We start from the raw sequence: 18,862 nt of genomic DNA on the forward strand, positions 1-18,862 counted from the left end.
AGCTAATTCATGACAGAACTATTAAATCATATCAAATAAATCTCTTTTATAGTTCTTGTGCATTTGTCAACATCCGCAAAATCAATACAATTGTAGTCATGTCAAAACAAATGATTACTTGAGGGAAAACCGAGCACAGTTTCCAATACAGCAGCCAACTGAAAAGATCCACACATTCAACAACTCATAAACAACCACGCCAAAGACACCAAGGATATATATTACCTGATGAAAATAAAAATATTAACATGATCTGTCACATATTTCATGAATATCTGGGTTATCCATTTTTTGATATACATTTAAAATTATTTGACTTGCCATCTATTACAAAATAAAAAATAAATTATAACTAGCAGATTCAAAGATCTCAAAACAATAGTCACAATAGTCAAACAATAGTACTCTTCTGAGATAAATTAGCACCACTGATTTGATCAGGTTTCATACATTATTAATCTATATTTGGCCTCATGAGACCACAGAATCAGGGGCTATGGCTTTTACTATACTATGATACAAAACTGCACAAATCTTTATAAAAAGTTAAATAAACAGCAAATCCCAACATCCCTGGTATTTACAAATGAAATTAAAAGATTCACCTTTCAGACCATTCAGTTTGGGAAAACTGCACACAATAAATCAGGAGTACACTACAACGTGCAATGTAGTGTTTGACTTCTGGGTTCCACAAGGGAAAAAAACATCTACACGTAGCTCAGATACACACAATCTCTCTCTCTCTCTCTCTCTCTCTCACACACACACACACACACACACTATCATAAGTTAAAAATAAACAAGTAAATATTTTCATTATTTCTAATGACCCAACAACAACAACAAGAAGGTATAAGCAGTACAACAAATACTGCAAATATGCCCCTTTCAAAACATCCAGTAGTCCAATGAAGTTTCACCCTTTCCTCTCGCAATGTCTGTGTCCCCACACCCCACATATGATGATTAAGAAATGGAAGAATCCTCTCTCATCAAAAGTAGAACCCTGTAGCATCCACACAGTCATGATTGTCTTCTCCTCAGAGGGTACTTGTTAGTAGTGCTACGACACATTGGTCTTAAGATGCTGAGTCTGAAGGGGCTTAACATGGTACTCGTAGATCTTCAGCGCTGGTCCCAGCTTTATCGACAGACCCGTCAGGACGTCGTTGCGAGTCATCAGTAAAAGAGACTTGCCATCAATCTCCTGAAAAGTTCAGATGATATATATGACACACAGATGATATATACTGTAAAACTCCAAATAATAGCCCGGGCTTTTACTTTCCCAAATCGCCCTGCACCAGCTAGTAGGCTATTAGAGACAGGCATCTATATGAGACAGGCCTTTTATTCCCTTTACACAAAACTTTTCCTCTGCAAAGATGAAAAATATTATCGAATTAATTATTTCAAACACACTGAATGTCTACCCATATGACTAGGCTATCCGATGACAATTACGGATGAGATGTAGTTCATTGAGGGCCAGATGTACGTACATTTGCGAACGTAGCGTTATCAGCGTCATGGACAAACCGCAGATTGTGAACGCTGTCAGATCCAAGTTTCCGTCGTATTTATCAAACTAGTGTAAACTGCGCCTTTCTCTGCCTTTCCCCGCCCATAAATGCAATTTACGAACGTCCACAACTGAATGGCCTATAGAGCCTATAGAAGCACAGTTGAATGAAGTTAACTGATGACAGGGTTCTTGCAGGTTTCAATAAGTCAAATTTAAGACCTTTTTAAGACATTTTAAGACCATAAAGATTGAAATTTAAGACCTACATGACGCATTACCAAAAGATATTCAAATCAAAGAAATTCTGAAAAAATCATTGAAAAGTCGTTGAAAAAGCATTAATTTAATTTACAGATAAAGCAATCAAACTAGTAACCTTCCACACCCAACGTCTACAACCCAACTGATTTTTACATTGCTCACTTGTAGTATACTCAAAGAAAAATATCTGTGTCACGTACCAAATGCCCTAAACCTTAAACCCAAAATGAAAATAATCTAAAACAAACTAGCCCTCAAATAGAATAGAATAGAATAGGAAGTCAAAAATGAGATGAGTTGAAACTGGGTGTGAAAGTGTGTTTTGGGTGGACACTCTGCACTTGTGTGCATGTGTGATGTTTGCATGAGAATGTGTGTGGGTGGGGTATGTGTATGAGGATGTCATTAGGCTTATAGTATCTTGGGGGAGCTGAAACCACCCAAAGATGATCAAAAGCCCTCCTAAAAATATATAGTATTAATATGCGTCCAAATTCACTTCCATTATTCTCTGTTGAATTGTAGTACTTATCTCGCACAAGTCGGACAGACGTCACTTGAATATGCGAAACCGGAGCTTTCGAATGATGTTAGCGGCTAGTGCTGATAAACAGTTTGCATTTTGCGGCTAGCTTATGTTTCTCTGCATGCTCTGGCTTTTGACTCCAGCGCCTTCACACCCAGAGTCCCTAATTGAATAGTTTTTTTGCAAAGTTTGCAGCGAGCCTCGTACCTGGAGCTGGGTACCACTTAACCAACAGCAGACATCGCTGTGATCTAGCCAGTGTTGCCACAGTTACCTTGAAAAAATAATCTGATTACTCCTTTAAAAAGTTACTTTTAAAATCAATCAGTAAAGTAACTGAGTTAGATTACAAGTTACTTTATTAGTTACTTTCAGCAGCTGCCGACAACACCACCCCGCCGCCTCAACATAAAAATGACAACCGGTTTTGCCAATACTCACTTTATTGGAAATGCATTTTAACAGTAATGTCAACAATGTATAGCAGACATCCCAACCTGAAAAAAAGTAATTTTAGGGAGGTAGCCCTTTAGCCTACTTAGATACTGAAATTCAGATGTTTGTTCAATAATGTCTAGTCAGTACACCAAATAAGGAAGGCCTATAGATAGAAATTGTGATGATAGAATATGTAGATTTTGGTAGTTTGGGCTTTTCATTTTCAAAAAGAGAACAAACGGGAGAGCGAAGTGTTTGCAAAGAAAATGCTTTTCATGTAGCCTTGGCAACTAGCCATCTAGTATATGCCTGAATAATAGCAAATTAAATGACACTTGATAAACTATCACTGCGTAGGCTACGTACCAACACCAATATCCCCCAGAAAGAACTACAACACACTGAACCAATGTTCTGAGCATTCTGCTGGTTTTGTTACAATTAGGGGGGGGTGTTAATACGAAATACCACAATAGCCCTGATTTCCTGATGCAACAAGATGTTTTAAGCACTCCTGTGTAATTTTTTTGAAATTTTCTTCCAAAACCCCCCCCTACCCCCAAAATTACTTTTTTAACCCTGAAAATGCGTGTTTTTTGCCATATTTCACAACTTTCCCACTTTTGGCCTATTACAACCGACAAATATTATCATGTTGGACCATTTAATGATCTCACATGTGTTATGTTATATCGTAAGAGTACTTTGCACAATGAAAAGTCTAATGTCAAGGTCATATTGTAGGTGAAAGGTCACCGAAATTAGCCTGGTGTTACCATCCTACGTACTTCCGGCCAAAATTTGATTTCAGCCTCGCACGTAGTCTGGCCCAACCGACAGTATGCGGTTCGCGTACGACCGCGCCAATCAGCGAACAGTTGAGTGATGACGCGGAACTTGCCTGCCGAGTTGCTTGTAGTCCAGCGAAGCTTGTAGTTCAACAGCATAGCAACAATGGCGACGGAGGAAGAGACGCTAGAAGCTATCCACGAAGTTGTCTCAACTCTCGAGGGCATTACGCAATTAAAGCAGGAACAAGAGGCTTGTCTTGTCAATTTTATAAATGGCAAGGACATCTTATAACTCTCCTTCCAACTGGCTTTGGGAAAAGTTTGATTTATCAGATGGTGATAGCTAAACCTAAACGCACAAGTGTAGGCTACTACATGCATCACTACTTATCATGTTTTCAAATAAACGTTTGCTGCTCGTTATTCTCCCCCCTACTCTCAAATTACCTTAACAAAATCAATGCGGCATAGGCCTAGGCCTACTTAAGGAATGGAATGTTAGCTACCCTACCGAGCGGGGCTCAAGGCGAGGCGGTGTGTCTTGACGTGAGCTAGCCTGTTACCGAGCAGAGCTCAAGATAAGGCTGCTGTGATTGTGCTTGACTGGGACTAGCGGTTACTGAACTGGGCTCAAGGTTAACCGCTCCGTGTTTGTGTTTGACAGAGGCTAGCCTGTGGCTGAGCTGGGCTCCAGGCGAGGCTACCGTGCTTGTGGACAGTAACGTTAGCCAGTCACCGAGCGTGGCTCAAGGTAGGCTGCGTTGTTTTATGCCGAGGCAAGCTCCAGGTTAAATAACACGTAGGTCGTCAGTACAATCCAACTTATCCGAGAGTGTAGTCTGAACAGCCCGTGGAGAACAAAGTAAGCTCCGACGAAGTCACCGGGCTGCGTAGAACAACAATCGTCTGATAAGCGGCGAGAAGAGATAACAGGGAAAACTGGCGTGTGACAAGAGCTGATATAATCTCGGCGACGTGACGCTTTTGGTATACAACTCTCGGTCTGTGGCTGGCGCAAGTTAGAGATATATCCACTACGAAGAGACTGCCCTAGCGGTCAGGTAGCCTGCATACTAGCCAGCGGTCTGTTTACTACTGAGAGCAGAAGAGCCTGAAGTGGAAGTGGTAAGCGTAAAAGCCTGAACTCCGGCGCACAGCACACGTCATTACCAAACGTTGCTGATTGGTTAAGGGAACTCCAATGATTTTAAACCTCAAAATAAGCATCCGCCCATTACGGAGACAGATTATTATGACCGCCGCGCAGCGAAGCGGCGGTCATATAGGTTTAGTCAGATTTTTTTTTTTTTTTTTTTTTTCTTTTTCGCATGTCCAAATTTCTGTCAATGATTCCCGGGACACTGAAAGACCGGGGTAGACGAAACTTGGTGGGCATGTAACCCCATATGGATAGCATGGAACCATCGTTTTTCGTTTTGATCTGTAGCCCCCCCGCTGGACTGCACCCCCCGAAAGGAGGGTAGGGCAGACACAGTTTTCTGTGAATATCTCGAGAACCGTAAGGTTTAGGAGGACCATTTTTTTTTTGTATGTTGATCTCAAGGGGCCATGTCAACCCATTCCATAACCACTCATTTCATGTATAGCGCCACCTAGTTAAACACAAAAAAGTAAAAATGAGGTGTTGTAATCGCAGGTATCTGTGACCTAACATAGTCAAAACTGCACGAAATTGGAAGTGTAGGATCATTATGACACCCTCTGAATGCACGCCAAGTTTCGTGGAATTCCGTTCATGGGGGGCCACACAATAAATTAATTTATGTTACTATACACCAACTGGCCTGTAGGTGGCCGGAGACAGTTTTCTGTGAATATCTCGAGAACCGTAGGGCCTAGGAGGTCCACCTTTTTTTTGTATGTTGATCTCAAGGGGCCATGTCAACCCATCCCATTACCACTTATTTCATGTATAGCGCCACCTAGTTAAAAATTAAAAAGCAAAAAATTAGGTGTTTTCATCACAATATCTCTGGCTGACATGGTCAAAACTGCACGAAATTGAAAGTGTAGGATCATTATGACACCCTCCGAATGCATGCCAAGTTTTGTGTACTTTCGTTCATGGGGGGCCTTACAATAAAACAATTTATGTGTACATTTAGTGACGTACACCAACAAGGATTCCCGGGACACTGAAAGACCGGGGTACACAAAACTTGGTGGGCATGTACCCCCACATGGATAGCATGGAACTGTCATTTTTCGTTTTGATCTGTAGCCCCCCCGCTGAACTGGACCCCCCGAAAGGAGGGTAGGCCAGACACAGTTCTCTGTGAATATCTTGAGAACTGTAGGACCTAGGATGACCATTTTTTCCGTATATTTGCCTCCAGGGGTCATGTTAACCCAGTTCATGTGCACACATGTGCACAAACAGATACACACACACACACACATTCACAGTAATCATGACACATACTCACACAGTAGACATATGTACGCTTCCATGCACAGGCACATACGCAGGCACGCACGCACACACACACACACACACACTCACACACACACACACACACACACACACATAACATAAACATAACACAAACAATCAAGAATTTCTCATAATTATGAACAGGCAAGATGGAGGTGGGGTTGTATAAAATGAATTTTACATGTGAAATCTATGAACTAATCATGTTTTGGTACTTGTTGTCTAGCAGATACCAGTGAGAATTGAGTGTGGATAATGCAATTTAGTGAGACAGTTAGAATCATATAGGCCTTTCAGCGTGATTTCTTTTTGTGGAAAAAATGTGCTGGACTGGGCGGCGGTCATATTTTGTACCGCTCTGCGGTACATCTAGTTATTACTTTGTTCCAGACTGTATGACGAAGAGAATTCGTAGTCACAGGCGGTAAGGGCCAGGCTACACCGAAATGCCTTTTTCCCCCAAAAAATCAATAACATTCCCACACTTTATCAAATCATGATTCTCGTCGAAATGTGTCAGTGTACTGGCAGAAAAAGTTAAGTGTCATACAACTTAAGATATTTTGTTTCTAAAAAACAGTCTCATGTGATGTGGCTTTTATTCAGTGACAAAACCCACATTCACCATAATAGAAGTTTGGCATGTCCAGTACTGACGAACAAATTAACAATGGCGATTTGTATTCATGGAACATGGTCAAAATCCAAGAAGGAACTTGAAGATGTGGCCTATATGGAAGAATCTGACCTTCCTCATGGTGTCTTGCCCTGTAAGAAGGATATCATTGAATGCATGATGTATCTTCTTCGCCCTGCAAGGGTCGGTAAAGTCCTGCGAACCAGGTCTATGGCGGCAAAGATTCTCCCCTCTGTTTTAAAAGACCACTGGTTGTTCTGCAACATATACACCATTGGGGAGCAATACATTGCCAGCAGAATTGAAGTCCTTTACGGCTCCTACACACAGTTGCGTGTGTTGCAGTGCTGGAGACGCATCCCATTCACTTTACATGAGCTTACGTCATCCGTTGCCGAACTGAATTGTGGGTCCGTTGCGTCGCGTTTCTCCCGTCGCTCGCATTGAGAAGTTCAGCTGTTGCTGCACCGACAGACGGCACCTGCCAATCAAGCCAATCGACGGACGGCACCAACCAATCAAATTACGGTTATACTTCAAGTAATTTGCATAGCTACCGTCGGGAACACCCACTTGATGGAACGCAACTGTGTGTAGAAGCCGTTATACCCGCTTCCTCGCCAATATGAATTGGCCACAGTCCAAACAAAGTGAGAAATGGAAAACTGACATGAAGGAGTACAATGGGGATATGGAAAATCTGTTGACATTTTTTGTGAGAACAAATCGGCACAAGTGTCCCAAGAAAACCTTTTTGGGGTCAAGATGGGGGATGAGAAATGGCAGTTCTTGCATTCCATGCGTAATGGTCGCAAAGGTTACTGTGAGGAGCAGGTTGATAGAAAGTGGGAGCGAACAATGGAACGAAAGAATGCGAGGGAAAAGGCCTGCAGGCCATGCAGAACAAGGAAGAGGAACGGAAGAGGGCTGATACAGCATTGGTTGGGTCAACATACGAAGAAGCTATGGGGGAGGCAACCATAGAGACCACCACTGAATCTACTGATAGTATCTCAGAGCAGGTAAATACAGCAGATGATACCAGAGACTTTCTAATGAGGAGACACAGCACTCAAAAAATCCTCCATAGAAATGCATGGGGTTAGTTTGTAACACCAATATGTCCGTTGTCTACACATATCCCACCCCTTCCTCGGCAAAACGTCGACATGTGAATACATTGAGCCAATCATGTGGTGTGATGTGAATACATTGAGCCAATCATATGGTGTGTTGTGAAGACATCGTGCCAATCATGTGTTGTGAACTCGCCGCTGGAGCAAGGTTGGTGTCGTGAAGCCTTGCGCACGCGCATTTCTGCCGAATAGGATGCCCAATGAGTGCCCAAAAAGCGTTGCAATATGGCCGCCGAGTGGAGGGACTTGCCTAAAAGGACTTTGATGATACATACAACCCTGCAACTGAGCAACTCCAGTCCAAAAGGAGAAAAGTACACGTTGCCACGGACACTGACAGCAATGACAGTGATAGAGAAGTTATCAGCATTTGCGTAAATCTGCTCGTAAAACATCTCCACTGCTCAAGCTGAAGTGAACCATGCAGAACATTATGACTGAGGTCAACTTTGTTTTACATTGTGCATTGTAATGATCTCTGCTTAATGTTTCTTATTGAATGTAATTCTGGATCATTTTGGGTGACCTTTGACCTTTAATATGACCTTGAAATAGGATAATTTATAATGCAAACTATTCTCATGGCATGACATACCACATGAAAGACCATCAAAGGGCCCATAATGAACATTTCTCTACATTGAACTTAACAAAATGTTAGAATATTGTGGTTTTTTTTGCAAAAAATAGGCATTTTGAGCCATTTTTGTGACCTTTGACCTAAAATATGACCTTGACACTATACCCTTTGTAGTGCAAAGTGCTCTTACGGCATTGCATGCCACATGAAATACCTTTAAAGGACCCAGCATGAACATAAATCCACTATGTACTTTGAAAGTTGGCAAAAAACACACATTTTCAAAGAAAAGTAATTTTCAGGGTAGGGGGGGGTTTTTCGGGCTTGATTTGAAATTTTTTCACATCAATGTATTCCCAAGACATGGGAGCATTAGAAAATCTGGGCTAAAGTTGAATCTGAACATTTTCATGAAATAACACCCCCACTATTACAATGGTAGAAGACGCTAGAGCTCTGCTTTGCAAGCTACGACTCAATACTTTTTTGCTACTTTGTAATAACTTTCTGCGGCCAGCGTTTCTGGAAATGAACGATGGTAAAATATTTTTTAGACCTGACTAAATGAATTCTAAGACCTCGGAATGAAAATCTGGGCGTTTTTAAGACGTTTTAAGGCCTTAAATTTAAAGTTCTGAATTTTAGGCTTTTTAAGACTTTTTAAGACCCCACGGGAACCCTGTGATGACAACATTAAAAATAATCAAACATTTAGCGATCATGAAATTATACCATACATGATAAGATGTCAACAAGCAGGGAGATAATGAAGATTAGTAGTTTTACTCAAAGTACTTTTGTACGTAGGCTATGGAAAATTGGTCAAATCTAGCAAGTAGGAAAGTTTAAGTGAATGACGTGAAAGTGAAAGTAAGACATTCAAAAGGCCAACGAAAGTTAAGGTTGCTTTTGATAGTACAAATACTTACAAAACTGGTGCTCTAAATAGCGATTCTGTTGTCTTTGAAAGGTTTTCTTATCGACGAATTGTACTGCAATTTAGATTAACACCTGCTTTTACAAGGCGGAAGTATTTAGGCGCAGAATAGACGTGCGCTTTCAGGAGCAGTCTTTGTACATACCGCGGAATACATAATTAAGCGCTCATTACGCTTCCCCTTCCATTTTTTTACGCTAAACTCCCACTTTCCCCTGGATCCTCCCATGAATGCATATGCATTTCACGAAAAACGCAATTAGCCATGTTCAGCTCCCGCGAGAGGCAGTTTGCGCTTTTAAATCATTGCGGCCTGTTTGTACATACCTTGCAATGATTTTACACGCATGTTGCGAAACAAATACGCCTGAAGTGGGCGCAAACGCGTTAGTACATCTGGCCCTGAGTGAGATAAGATCCAAATAGCGGGGATAGCCAGAACAGATGAAGCGCGTTTTAATCAAACGTATTTTACAAAGAGATCGTATCACACTGAAAGCTCATATTTTGTCACTAGCAATCTAGCCTATATCTGTCCTCTGTCAAACGCAGTTGCATTATCAGCCCTGACCAAAACCGTTCAGGAATTATTTATGCAAAAGTGGAACATGCGTAATGTTTTATTCTCCCTCCTTTTCGGCACAAATGAAACAGCATGAGAGAGCATGAACCATATCGTTTCTCCCGTATTTTATTTGGCAAATTTGACAATAGTAAGCTTACATTTCAAATCATAGCCTACTTCTTTCTCTTTATTGCCATGGCGGTACGCATTTAAAATAAAGAATAACGTGCCAGCATAAAAACAAGCTTACCATCTGCCTATCCGCAAATTAGAAACAAAAGGGATGAATTGAACGATGACGAAGTCGGACATATAGGCAATTCAAATTGAAAAAAGTTATACAATTTGGAACTCTAGCTTTTCCCCACCACAGTCTTTAATGCCATCTAATCATAATGTTAGTGTGCGCAGTCTGCATCATACTGGCTTAAGGCCACCCCAAAGACCAAAAATTTGCAACGAGATGAGCTGCAGCATTCTATAAACCAGCACCTTGATGCAACATTCTAAAACCTTGCAACTGTGACTAGACATAATGAATGCTTTGCGACGGCTTGCAACATCTAATTCACACCCCTGCAACTCCTTTCTGCAATGGTTTCGTCTTATTGCGAATCTTTGGTTTGAATTGGGCTTTAAAAAGACGATCTGACGGGTTTTAGAATATTAAATACAACCCGAAACTAAAAAACAGACCCGGCCTCTATTTGATACCGGCCTTTAACCCAAACCTGTAGCCACACCAGGCGATTAAAAGAGACAGCCGTCTATATTTGGGACTCGGCTATTATTTTACGTTTTACGGTATACATATACAGGGTTGGGTAGTAACTGATTAGAACGTAATCAGATTACAAAAACCAGGAAGCTATAATCAGATCAGACCAGATTACATAAAAGAAATGTGTAATCAGATTATAGTTACATTGTCGAAGATTAAGCTTACTTGATTAGATTTTGATTATGTCTTTCAATACATAACATAGCTTCACATCATGCAGTCAATATACAGTGTACCGTATTTTCCGGACTATAAATCGCTCTGGAGTATAAGTCGCATCAGTAAAAAAATGTCTAATGAAGAGGAAAAAAACATATACAGCGGGGAAAATAAGTATTGAACACGTCAACAATTCTTTCAGTAAGTATACTTCCAATGAGGCTATTTACATGAAAATTTCACCAGACATTAGTATAAACTCCAAACATTAAAGTCCATAGGTAGAGTTATGTGTAATAAAGTGGAATGACACAGGAAAAAAGTATTGAACACGCCTGCTGAAATATCTTAAATACTTTGTGGAAAAGCCTTTATTCGTAATGACAGCTTCAAGGCATTTCCTGTATAACGAAACTAATCAATCACAGTATTCTGGCGTGATTTTGGCCCATAGTCAAATCAGATAGTCCTTTAATATTTAAGATTCCAGGAGTCCCTCTTGTGAATCCTGATCTTTAGTTAACTTCCAAAACTGTTCAATTGGAATTCAGTCAGGGCCTTGATTTCCTTTCTCTGAAATCAATTGAGAGTTTCCTTTGCTGAATGCTTTGGATCATTGTCCTGATGGAAGGTCTAGCCATGTCTCATCCTCATCATCCTGGTGGATGTAAAGATTCTCCCAGAACAAAATGACTCCATTCATCATTCCTTCAACTGTATGAAGTCTGCCAGTACCATGAGATGAAAAACAGCCCACACCATAATGCCACCACTTCCAAACCTCACTGTTGGTAGGACATTTTTAGGGTGATGCACAGTGCCATTTCTCCTCCAAATACAGTGTGTAGTATGACATCCGAAAAGTTCAATTTTGCTCTCGCCTGACCAGAATACATTCTCTCAATATTTCATAGGATTGTCCAACTGTTGTGTAGCAAACTTTAAACAAGCTTTGACATGTTTTTCTTCAGCAATAAAGTCATGCGGGATGAGCGTGCATAGAGGCCATGGCGGTGGAGTGCATTACCTATGATTTTCTCTGTAACAATTGTACCTGCTGCCTCCAAGTCTTTCTGGAGCTTTCTCCGAGTGGTCCTTGGCTCTTGGGCTACTCTTCTGACTATCCTTCTGACTTCCTGGTCAGAAATCTTGCAAGGACATCCTGTGCATGGCCAGTTGATGATGCAGTGATGTTCCTTCCACTTGCAGATAATGGCCCAAATACTGCTTGTTGGATGATTCTGAAGTTTTGAAGTGCATCTGTAACCAGTTCAATTGATGTTTTGCAACAATAAGCTTGCAAAGGTCTTGGAAGAGCTCTTTGCTTTTACCCATCATGAAATGTTTCTTGTGTGACACCTTGGTAACAAAAAACTTTTTATATCCCACCAGTATGTACTAACCCAGTTTATCAATTTGCACAGATAGGAGGGATAATTTCTCTAACTACTTATAGATATAGATAGATAAGTTTGTTCCTTGCCATTCCTTGCCTTTGTGTACTGCTTTTTCTTAGCGTGTTCAATACTTTTTCCCTGTGCCATTCCACTTTTTTACTCATAACTCTACTTTTAGACATTAATGTTTGGATTTGTATATATGTGTGGATTACCTAAGTTAATACTAATGTCCGGTGAAAATTTAATGCGAATAGCCTCACTGGAAGTATACTTACTGAATTTTTTTTTGACGTGTTCAATACTTATTTCCCCCACTGTATAAGTCGCACCTTATTTAAACATTTATTTCACAAAATCCAAGACCAAGAACAGACAGACTATGCAACTGGACACAGAGACGATTGAGAATTCTACTGGGAATGTTAATGAAGACAAAGTAGTGAATGGCGGCAAGCTGGGCAATAACAAAAGTGGCCAAGGAGGGCCCGACGGTAATTGTAAAGCAACTTACAAAAGATTCACTGAACAAAAATGCTGATGTGGTACATCAAAATGTAGCTAGAAATGTAGAGAATGCAATGCAATCAAGCATTTTGGGCGATGTGGAGGCTCAAGCTAGCCTGGGATTGAGATGGGGCCTGGGAACTACACATTCATTTTCTCGTATTTGAGACGTGGTTTACGAATGCCCAGAGCCGTTTATTGGGCGCTACAAATGTCTATCAAATGCGTCTGTACGTAGCTCATAACCATTTCGGTGTGTAGTCATCGTCTTACTGTTCCCCCTCCGTTCTATGATTGGTTCCTTCGTTGAGGTGAAAATCCGGTCCATGAGCGCTACGAATGTCTATCAAATGCGTCTGTACGCAGATCATAACTGCTTCGGTGTGTCGTCGGGCCCGACGGTAATTGTAAATCAATTTAAAAGATTCACTGAACAAAAAAGAATGTGCGCTTTCAACGATGCTTTACTAAGGAAGCTACCCTTATTTTAGAGACTGTTCACATGCCTTTCTTAACCAGTATGGACATTTAATCTGGAAAGACAAGTTATTCAACTACCACACAGAATAGGGTGACCAGACGTCCTGGTTTAACCGGGACAGTCGCGATTTTGAGTTGCGTGTCCCGAGTCCCGACAAAAGCCTCTAAAATGTCCCGGTTTACACCAACCACTATTAAAGTGTGGTCTTATTATAGCCCGATCATTAACTAAACCCATGTAGAAAGACATTCGATAATGTGTGTGTGTGTGCGCATTATGGAAGCATATGGGTAGCTTTTTTCAAATGAGAATGCAATCTGCAATATGCAATTCAAAAAGACATTACATTATGCAATTGACAATTCATTATGCAATTTAATATTGCAATTTGCAATAATATCCAACAAATTGTATTTTAATCTGCAAAGTGACAATGAAATCCTAAAATCAATTCCAATTTCATCATTTAACTGTCAATTCGTTTTGCAATTTAATATTTAAAGTGCAATGTAGGATTGCATTTTAAAAACATATTTGACAAAACTGTCAATGCCAGCCTGAAAAGATTTTGGATTATTTTGGGCAAAACGTTTTGCCATCGTTTTGAGGCATTTTCTTCAAATGGAAAAGAAATAGCGCCCCCCGTGATTGCATTGCACTTTGGTCACGCTCTTTGTGTTGCAAAATTCAAATAGCCATCTGCCAAACGCATTGCAATCTGTCAAGTCACTCGTCAAGGCGGGAACTAGGCTACGTCACGTTTTTACTTCTCCTTACCCAGTTAGCGTTTGCAATGGAGGAGTTTGCAGTCTCTGGCCGACAGACCTGGCTGAGTACAGTGACAGAGGGGGCATTTGCGTTTATCAAGGGGGCACATTTTTTTTATTGGGGGGGGGGGGGGGGGGGGAGTGTTGGCGGCGCAAACATATCATGTCACAGTTGATGAATAATGTTAACCGTGACCGCGAGTAGGCCTAGTGTCCGCGAGACCCAGCTGTGTTCTTACATTATTAAGGCTCTTATGTTGCTGCTGATAACTTTGCCAACCAGCGGCATCTTTGGTAGCAGCCCCTCCCCCCAGCAATCACCCCCAGCAATCAGTAGCCTACAAATAAGCATCGTATACAACAATTCAGCGAGATAGATTTGGCCAAACGTGGGCCCGGAGCGACCGCACCCCCCGGTCCGCTTATGAGGCTAGCCAGACAACGCGAGGGGAGTCTCCGTTGTGTGTGTGTATGTGTGTGTGTGTGTGTGTGTGTGAGAGAGCAGGGCAAGGAAAGGCTGTGTGAGTTTTAGCCTAACTAACGACAATGGACGACAGAGTGGGCGATCTAGCCCTACTTTTCCTGTGAACTCCAAAGAGCTCCGCGATCTCCCTAATAGGAGAGGTAACCCTCTATTCCCTCCAGTGGTATCCACAGAAGGTCTCCCCACCGGCTAGCGCCCATTAGCTGTAAGGCCTCAGAAATCTTTGAACGGACCAGGTTGACATCAAATCGGACAAATAGGGCTAGATAGCCCACTCTGTCGTCCATTTTCAGTAATCTGTCCGTTGAGTCAGACTCGTTGACACGGCGGTGTTCTACATAATCAGCCAGAGACCTTAGTGCAGCTGCAAACTCCTCCATTGCAAACGCTAACTGGGTAAGACGTAAACACGGAAGTGACGTAGCCTAGTTCCCACCTTGACGAGTGACTTGACTTGCAATGAATTGCAATGCGTTTGGCAGATTGAATGGCCATTTGAATTTTGCAACACAAAGAGCGTGACCAAAGTTCAATGCAATCACGGGGAGCGCTATTTCTTTTCCATTTTAATAAAATGCCTCAAAACGATGGCAAAACGTTTTGCCCAAAATAATCCAAAATCTTTTCAGGCTGGCATTGACAGTTTTGCCAAATATGTTTTTAAAATGCAATCCTACATTGCACTTTAAATATTAAATTGCAAAACGAATTGACAGTTAAATGATGAAACTGAATATTGAAAATTGAAATGCAAAATGAATTGCCATTTGAATTTTGAGACTGAAGTACCATGGCAAAATGGAATGCAATTCAATCCATGTTTATTCTATTTTTTAACCAAAATTATTGGAATTGATTTTAGGATTTCATTGTCACTTTGCAGATTAAAATACAATTTGTTGGATATTATTGCAAATTGCAATATTAAATTGCATAATGAATTGTCAATTGCATAATGTAATGTCTTTTTGAATTGCATATTGCAGATCTCATTCTCATTTGAATAAAGCTACTCATATGCTTCCATAGCGCATGTTTCAATCAATCGTAACAGTCTGCATAATCTTTGCAGCCCATTTTACAGTGTATCTCTGTAAACATTGTTGCAATCGTCATATCTGTCTTGTTTTAACGGTTAAGACAATGCTGAAGAGAAAGTCATCATTCTCAAAATAACTTGGCTGAGTTTTGTTTTAAAATGTTTTCATGCATGTCTGGATTACGGGTGAGGAATGTTTAGGAGACAGACTATCGTAAATCCTCAAATTACCTCACATGCCGATGTGCGTTTTATTTGGAGACTGTTTTGCGAGACAGAGACTGAGTTTGCTGCTGATATTCTGGGGATAGGCTACAACATAGCCAATGTAGGACTTTAGCCTTTTAATATAGTATTTGCTGCAGTTTTTCTAGAACAGGCAAGAGCTTTCTAGCCTCGCGTCAGCAGCGCTGCATCACCCATACATTAAAACAACCAGCGGATGGTGGGCGGGTGCGGTTTTGAAAATTGGTCAAAAAACTGGTGCTGATGGATGGCAGATGGATGATACGTTTTGCTATGCAGTTATGGTTGAAATAATAGCCCATCAGCGCATCTCTAGTGTGTGTGCCTCTCTCTCGCTCAGAGGGGAGGGGGAGGCTGAGGGGTCGATCAAGCATGGATTCTAAACTCTGTTGTGGATAGGATCTACAATTAGGTGTTTATTATATTACTACGCTAGGTCAAAGTACTCCCAAGTGCCATTGTGCCACACATTGTAGTTCTCCTGTTTATTCGCTTGGAAAATCGCTACGTTTTATGTTGTGTGACCGTAGACATTTTTATCAACTACTCGTGCAACTGTATTTAAGTCGGGAAAACGTGGATGTTTTTTATTACTTCTACGCCTGGCTACGTCTGAGCCCGCTAGCATAGCAACATGCTAACACATTTGCGCCGCGCACCAGAGCGTTTGAGTGCACGTACCAACACGGGAGAGGTATGACTGAACTCGTGAAAGTTAAGGTAAGAACATATATTACTACTGACATTGGGTGGCGTGTTCCTTTAACATAACATAACAATATTTAATAGATTTTCCCGGTGGTGACACCCCCGAACTTTTGGGCTTAACCCTCTAACCGCCCAAGTCGCAATATTGCGACAAGCGTCATTACTGAATAAAACAGACAATAGACTCGAGTACAGTGTAAAATCTCATTTGTACTCTTTACTACTAGTTCGATTCAAGCTCTGACACACAAAGACGACATACATTTCCTCCTTTAAAGTGAAAAACAAAAGTGGAAAATTTGTAGTGTCTTTTTTATTTAATGAGTTTAATTTTGAGTATTTTATTTTTAAGTAATCCAAAAATATTCAGATTAAGTTACATTACTTTTGTAATCCAATGGATTACATAACAGATTACAAAAATTGACATGTAGTCTGTCTGTACTCGGTAATGGATTACATTTCAAAGTAATCTGACCCAACACTGTCTACAGTTTTTGAAAATCAGAAGTCAATGGATTTAAAAGCAATTTGTTAATCGCAACGTGTTTTTTTCCCCCCTCAGTCTTACCTGATCCTGGAAAGCGTTTGCTTGTTCCTCAAACCCAGTGGCTTTGAAGTAATTGACAACATCAGCGACTGCCCACTGGGCAGGGTCTGGAAGCTCACCATTCTCCACCGTGCTGTCCGTCACATGCAAGGCAAACAGATCAAATTTACAACAACTAGGTTAACTAAGTAGCCCTGGGGAGCTTTTTCAACAACTTGAATCAGTGACAAGCCTGGGTAAATTAAGCCAGAATACGTGGTATACGTCCTAACAGTACTGATGGGAGAAAGAAATATACATAAGTCGTACCTTTTGATGTCCATAGAGCCGTTTGCTTTAGTCTCCATGGTCACTACAGAGGAACAGTGGGTCACCTACAGGAGTTCTGTAAGAGCAAATCCATCTATGTTACAGGAGCAATAGGCCTGCAAGACCGCCTAAACCACCCTACAGTTCACTTGACTTACAATGTCAAGCATCAATAGTAATAACAAGTGCCCAGCTAACTTCAAATCACATCAGATATAAAAAGGTATTTTGAATACAAACCTCAAAACACAGGAAAGGAAAAAAGATAGCCAGTTGCTTAGCAACATCGTTGATGGTGGTTGATAGCAACAAAAAAAGCAGAAACATACAGGCCCCCCACCTATCATATAAGTATTCTGTCTTTAATTAATAAAATAATTCATAGAAATAGATTTACTTGGTGTGATGTAATCAAACTGCCTATGCCTGAAGTGTTCTTTCAGAGCAAATTTAGTGAAAAGGTTGAGTGGGACAGTTTGTGGCAAATGTAGAGGCTGAGGCTCCCCGACTTTGTCTGTGCTGAACAGATCAACATTGTATCCATATTATCGTACATTCTGATACAATGTTATTCTTGCATATTGTGATGCAATATTTTGCACAGACACGCGTGTCAAAGTTCCACGTCAATGTGTGCAGTATTCTAGTAGTTTTAAAGAAGTCTCAGCATTGCTTCTTACTAACGTCGAGACATTTCCCCCTGAAGCAGATAAATAGGCATACAGACATAACGTTAAGGAAAACCTTAACCTTACAGAAGGGTGAAACTTCCTATTGTTTTCCAATTTCACGTAGATCTAAACATAAATCTTAACGTTGTCCTACGACAACTAGAAGTTCGAGTCTTTAGATTGCATTTTTGCAACAGCAATTTGAGAAATGTGTGACATTACATTGACGTTAGCTTTTTTGTTCCCGAATGAATAATTACAGTTAGAAACCCGACTTGAGGTTAGAGAGCAGTTTAGCGGCTAGTAGCCAGATACCAGTGGGTATCCTAAACATACGGTGTTGATGCACTGTCTGTCGTTTAGAAACGATGGCTATTACTCTTGTGTTCGCACTTTCAGTACGGTGTATTTGGTTAGCTGCTAAGCTAACTTAGACCAAGCGGATAAGACAGCTGACTAGCGACCAACTTGCACAGCTAGCAAGTTAGCTTACATTATGCTGCTAACTAGCTAACTTCGCAATTAATCATAACGTCCGTTGCATGTCACCCATCATAACTTTAGTGATAGAGCAAAGCAGTTTTAATTTCAACTCGTTTGTTAACAAAACACACCAGAATCTATAGCTGCTAATGTTAAATGTCAACTGATGAGAGATTTATCTAGTTAACTGGAATAGCTATAAGGTTAATAGCTGATTTTAGCTAAGTTATCTTTCACTCACCTTTCATATTATTTCGGCTCAGTTAATCAATGGTACATTGAATCTTCTAAGTAACTGAGTTTCACAATACCAACATAACTTTCTGGCTACGTTTATTAGTCTAATAGAGCAGAAATATTTGCCCTCAAATGTCTTTCAATGAGGGTGGCATCTAACAACTGCAGCCTGTGTGTGGGTATGGCAGT

General features: G+C 40.8%; 1 protein-coding gene across 2 annotated transcripts; it reads right to left on the reverse strand.

Annotated features, from left to right (window-relative positions):
* Positions 1-26: 26 nt before the first annotated feature.
* On the reverse strand, positions 27-18,853 carry samd13 (sterile alpha motif domain containing 13). 2 transcript variants are annotated; one of them, XM_076278054.1, is made up of 4 exons: positions 18,678-18,853; positions 17,283-17,358; positions 16,995-17,106; positions 27-1,210 (listed from the first exon to the last, which is right to left on the reverse strand). In XM_076278054.1, the coding sequence occupies exons 2-4, from the start codon at positions 17,318-17,320 to the stop codon at positions 1,067-1,069; spliced, it is 294 nt and encodes a 97-aa protein (XP_076134169.1). In that variant the 5' UTR covers positions 17,321-17,358; positions 18,678-18,853; the 3' UTR covers positions 27-1,066. The 2 variants fall into 2 exon arrangements, with proteins under 2 accessions (XP_076134169.1, XP_076134170.1); XM_076278055.1 differs by lacking the exon at positions 18,678-18,853 and adding an exon at positions 17,523-18,652.
* Between the last annotated feature and the right edge of the window lie 9 nt (positions 18,854-18,862).

Source organism: Alosa pseudoharengus, unplaced genomic scaffold (assembly GCF_046254945.1).
Source record: "Alosa pseudoharengus isolate Yale_2024_CS ecotype anadromous, Long Island Sound unplaced genomic scaffold, YU_APseudo_1.1 YU_APseudo_1.1_scf_11, whole genome shotgun sequence".
NCBI lineage: Eukaryota > Metazoa > Chordata > Actinopteri > Clupeiformes > Clupeidae > Alosa > Alosa pseudoharengus.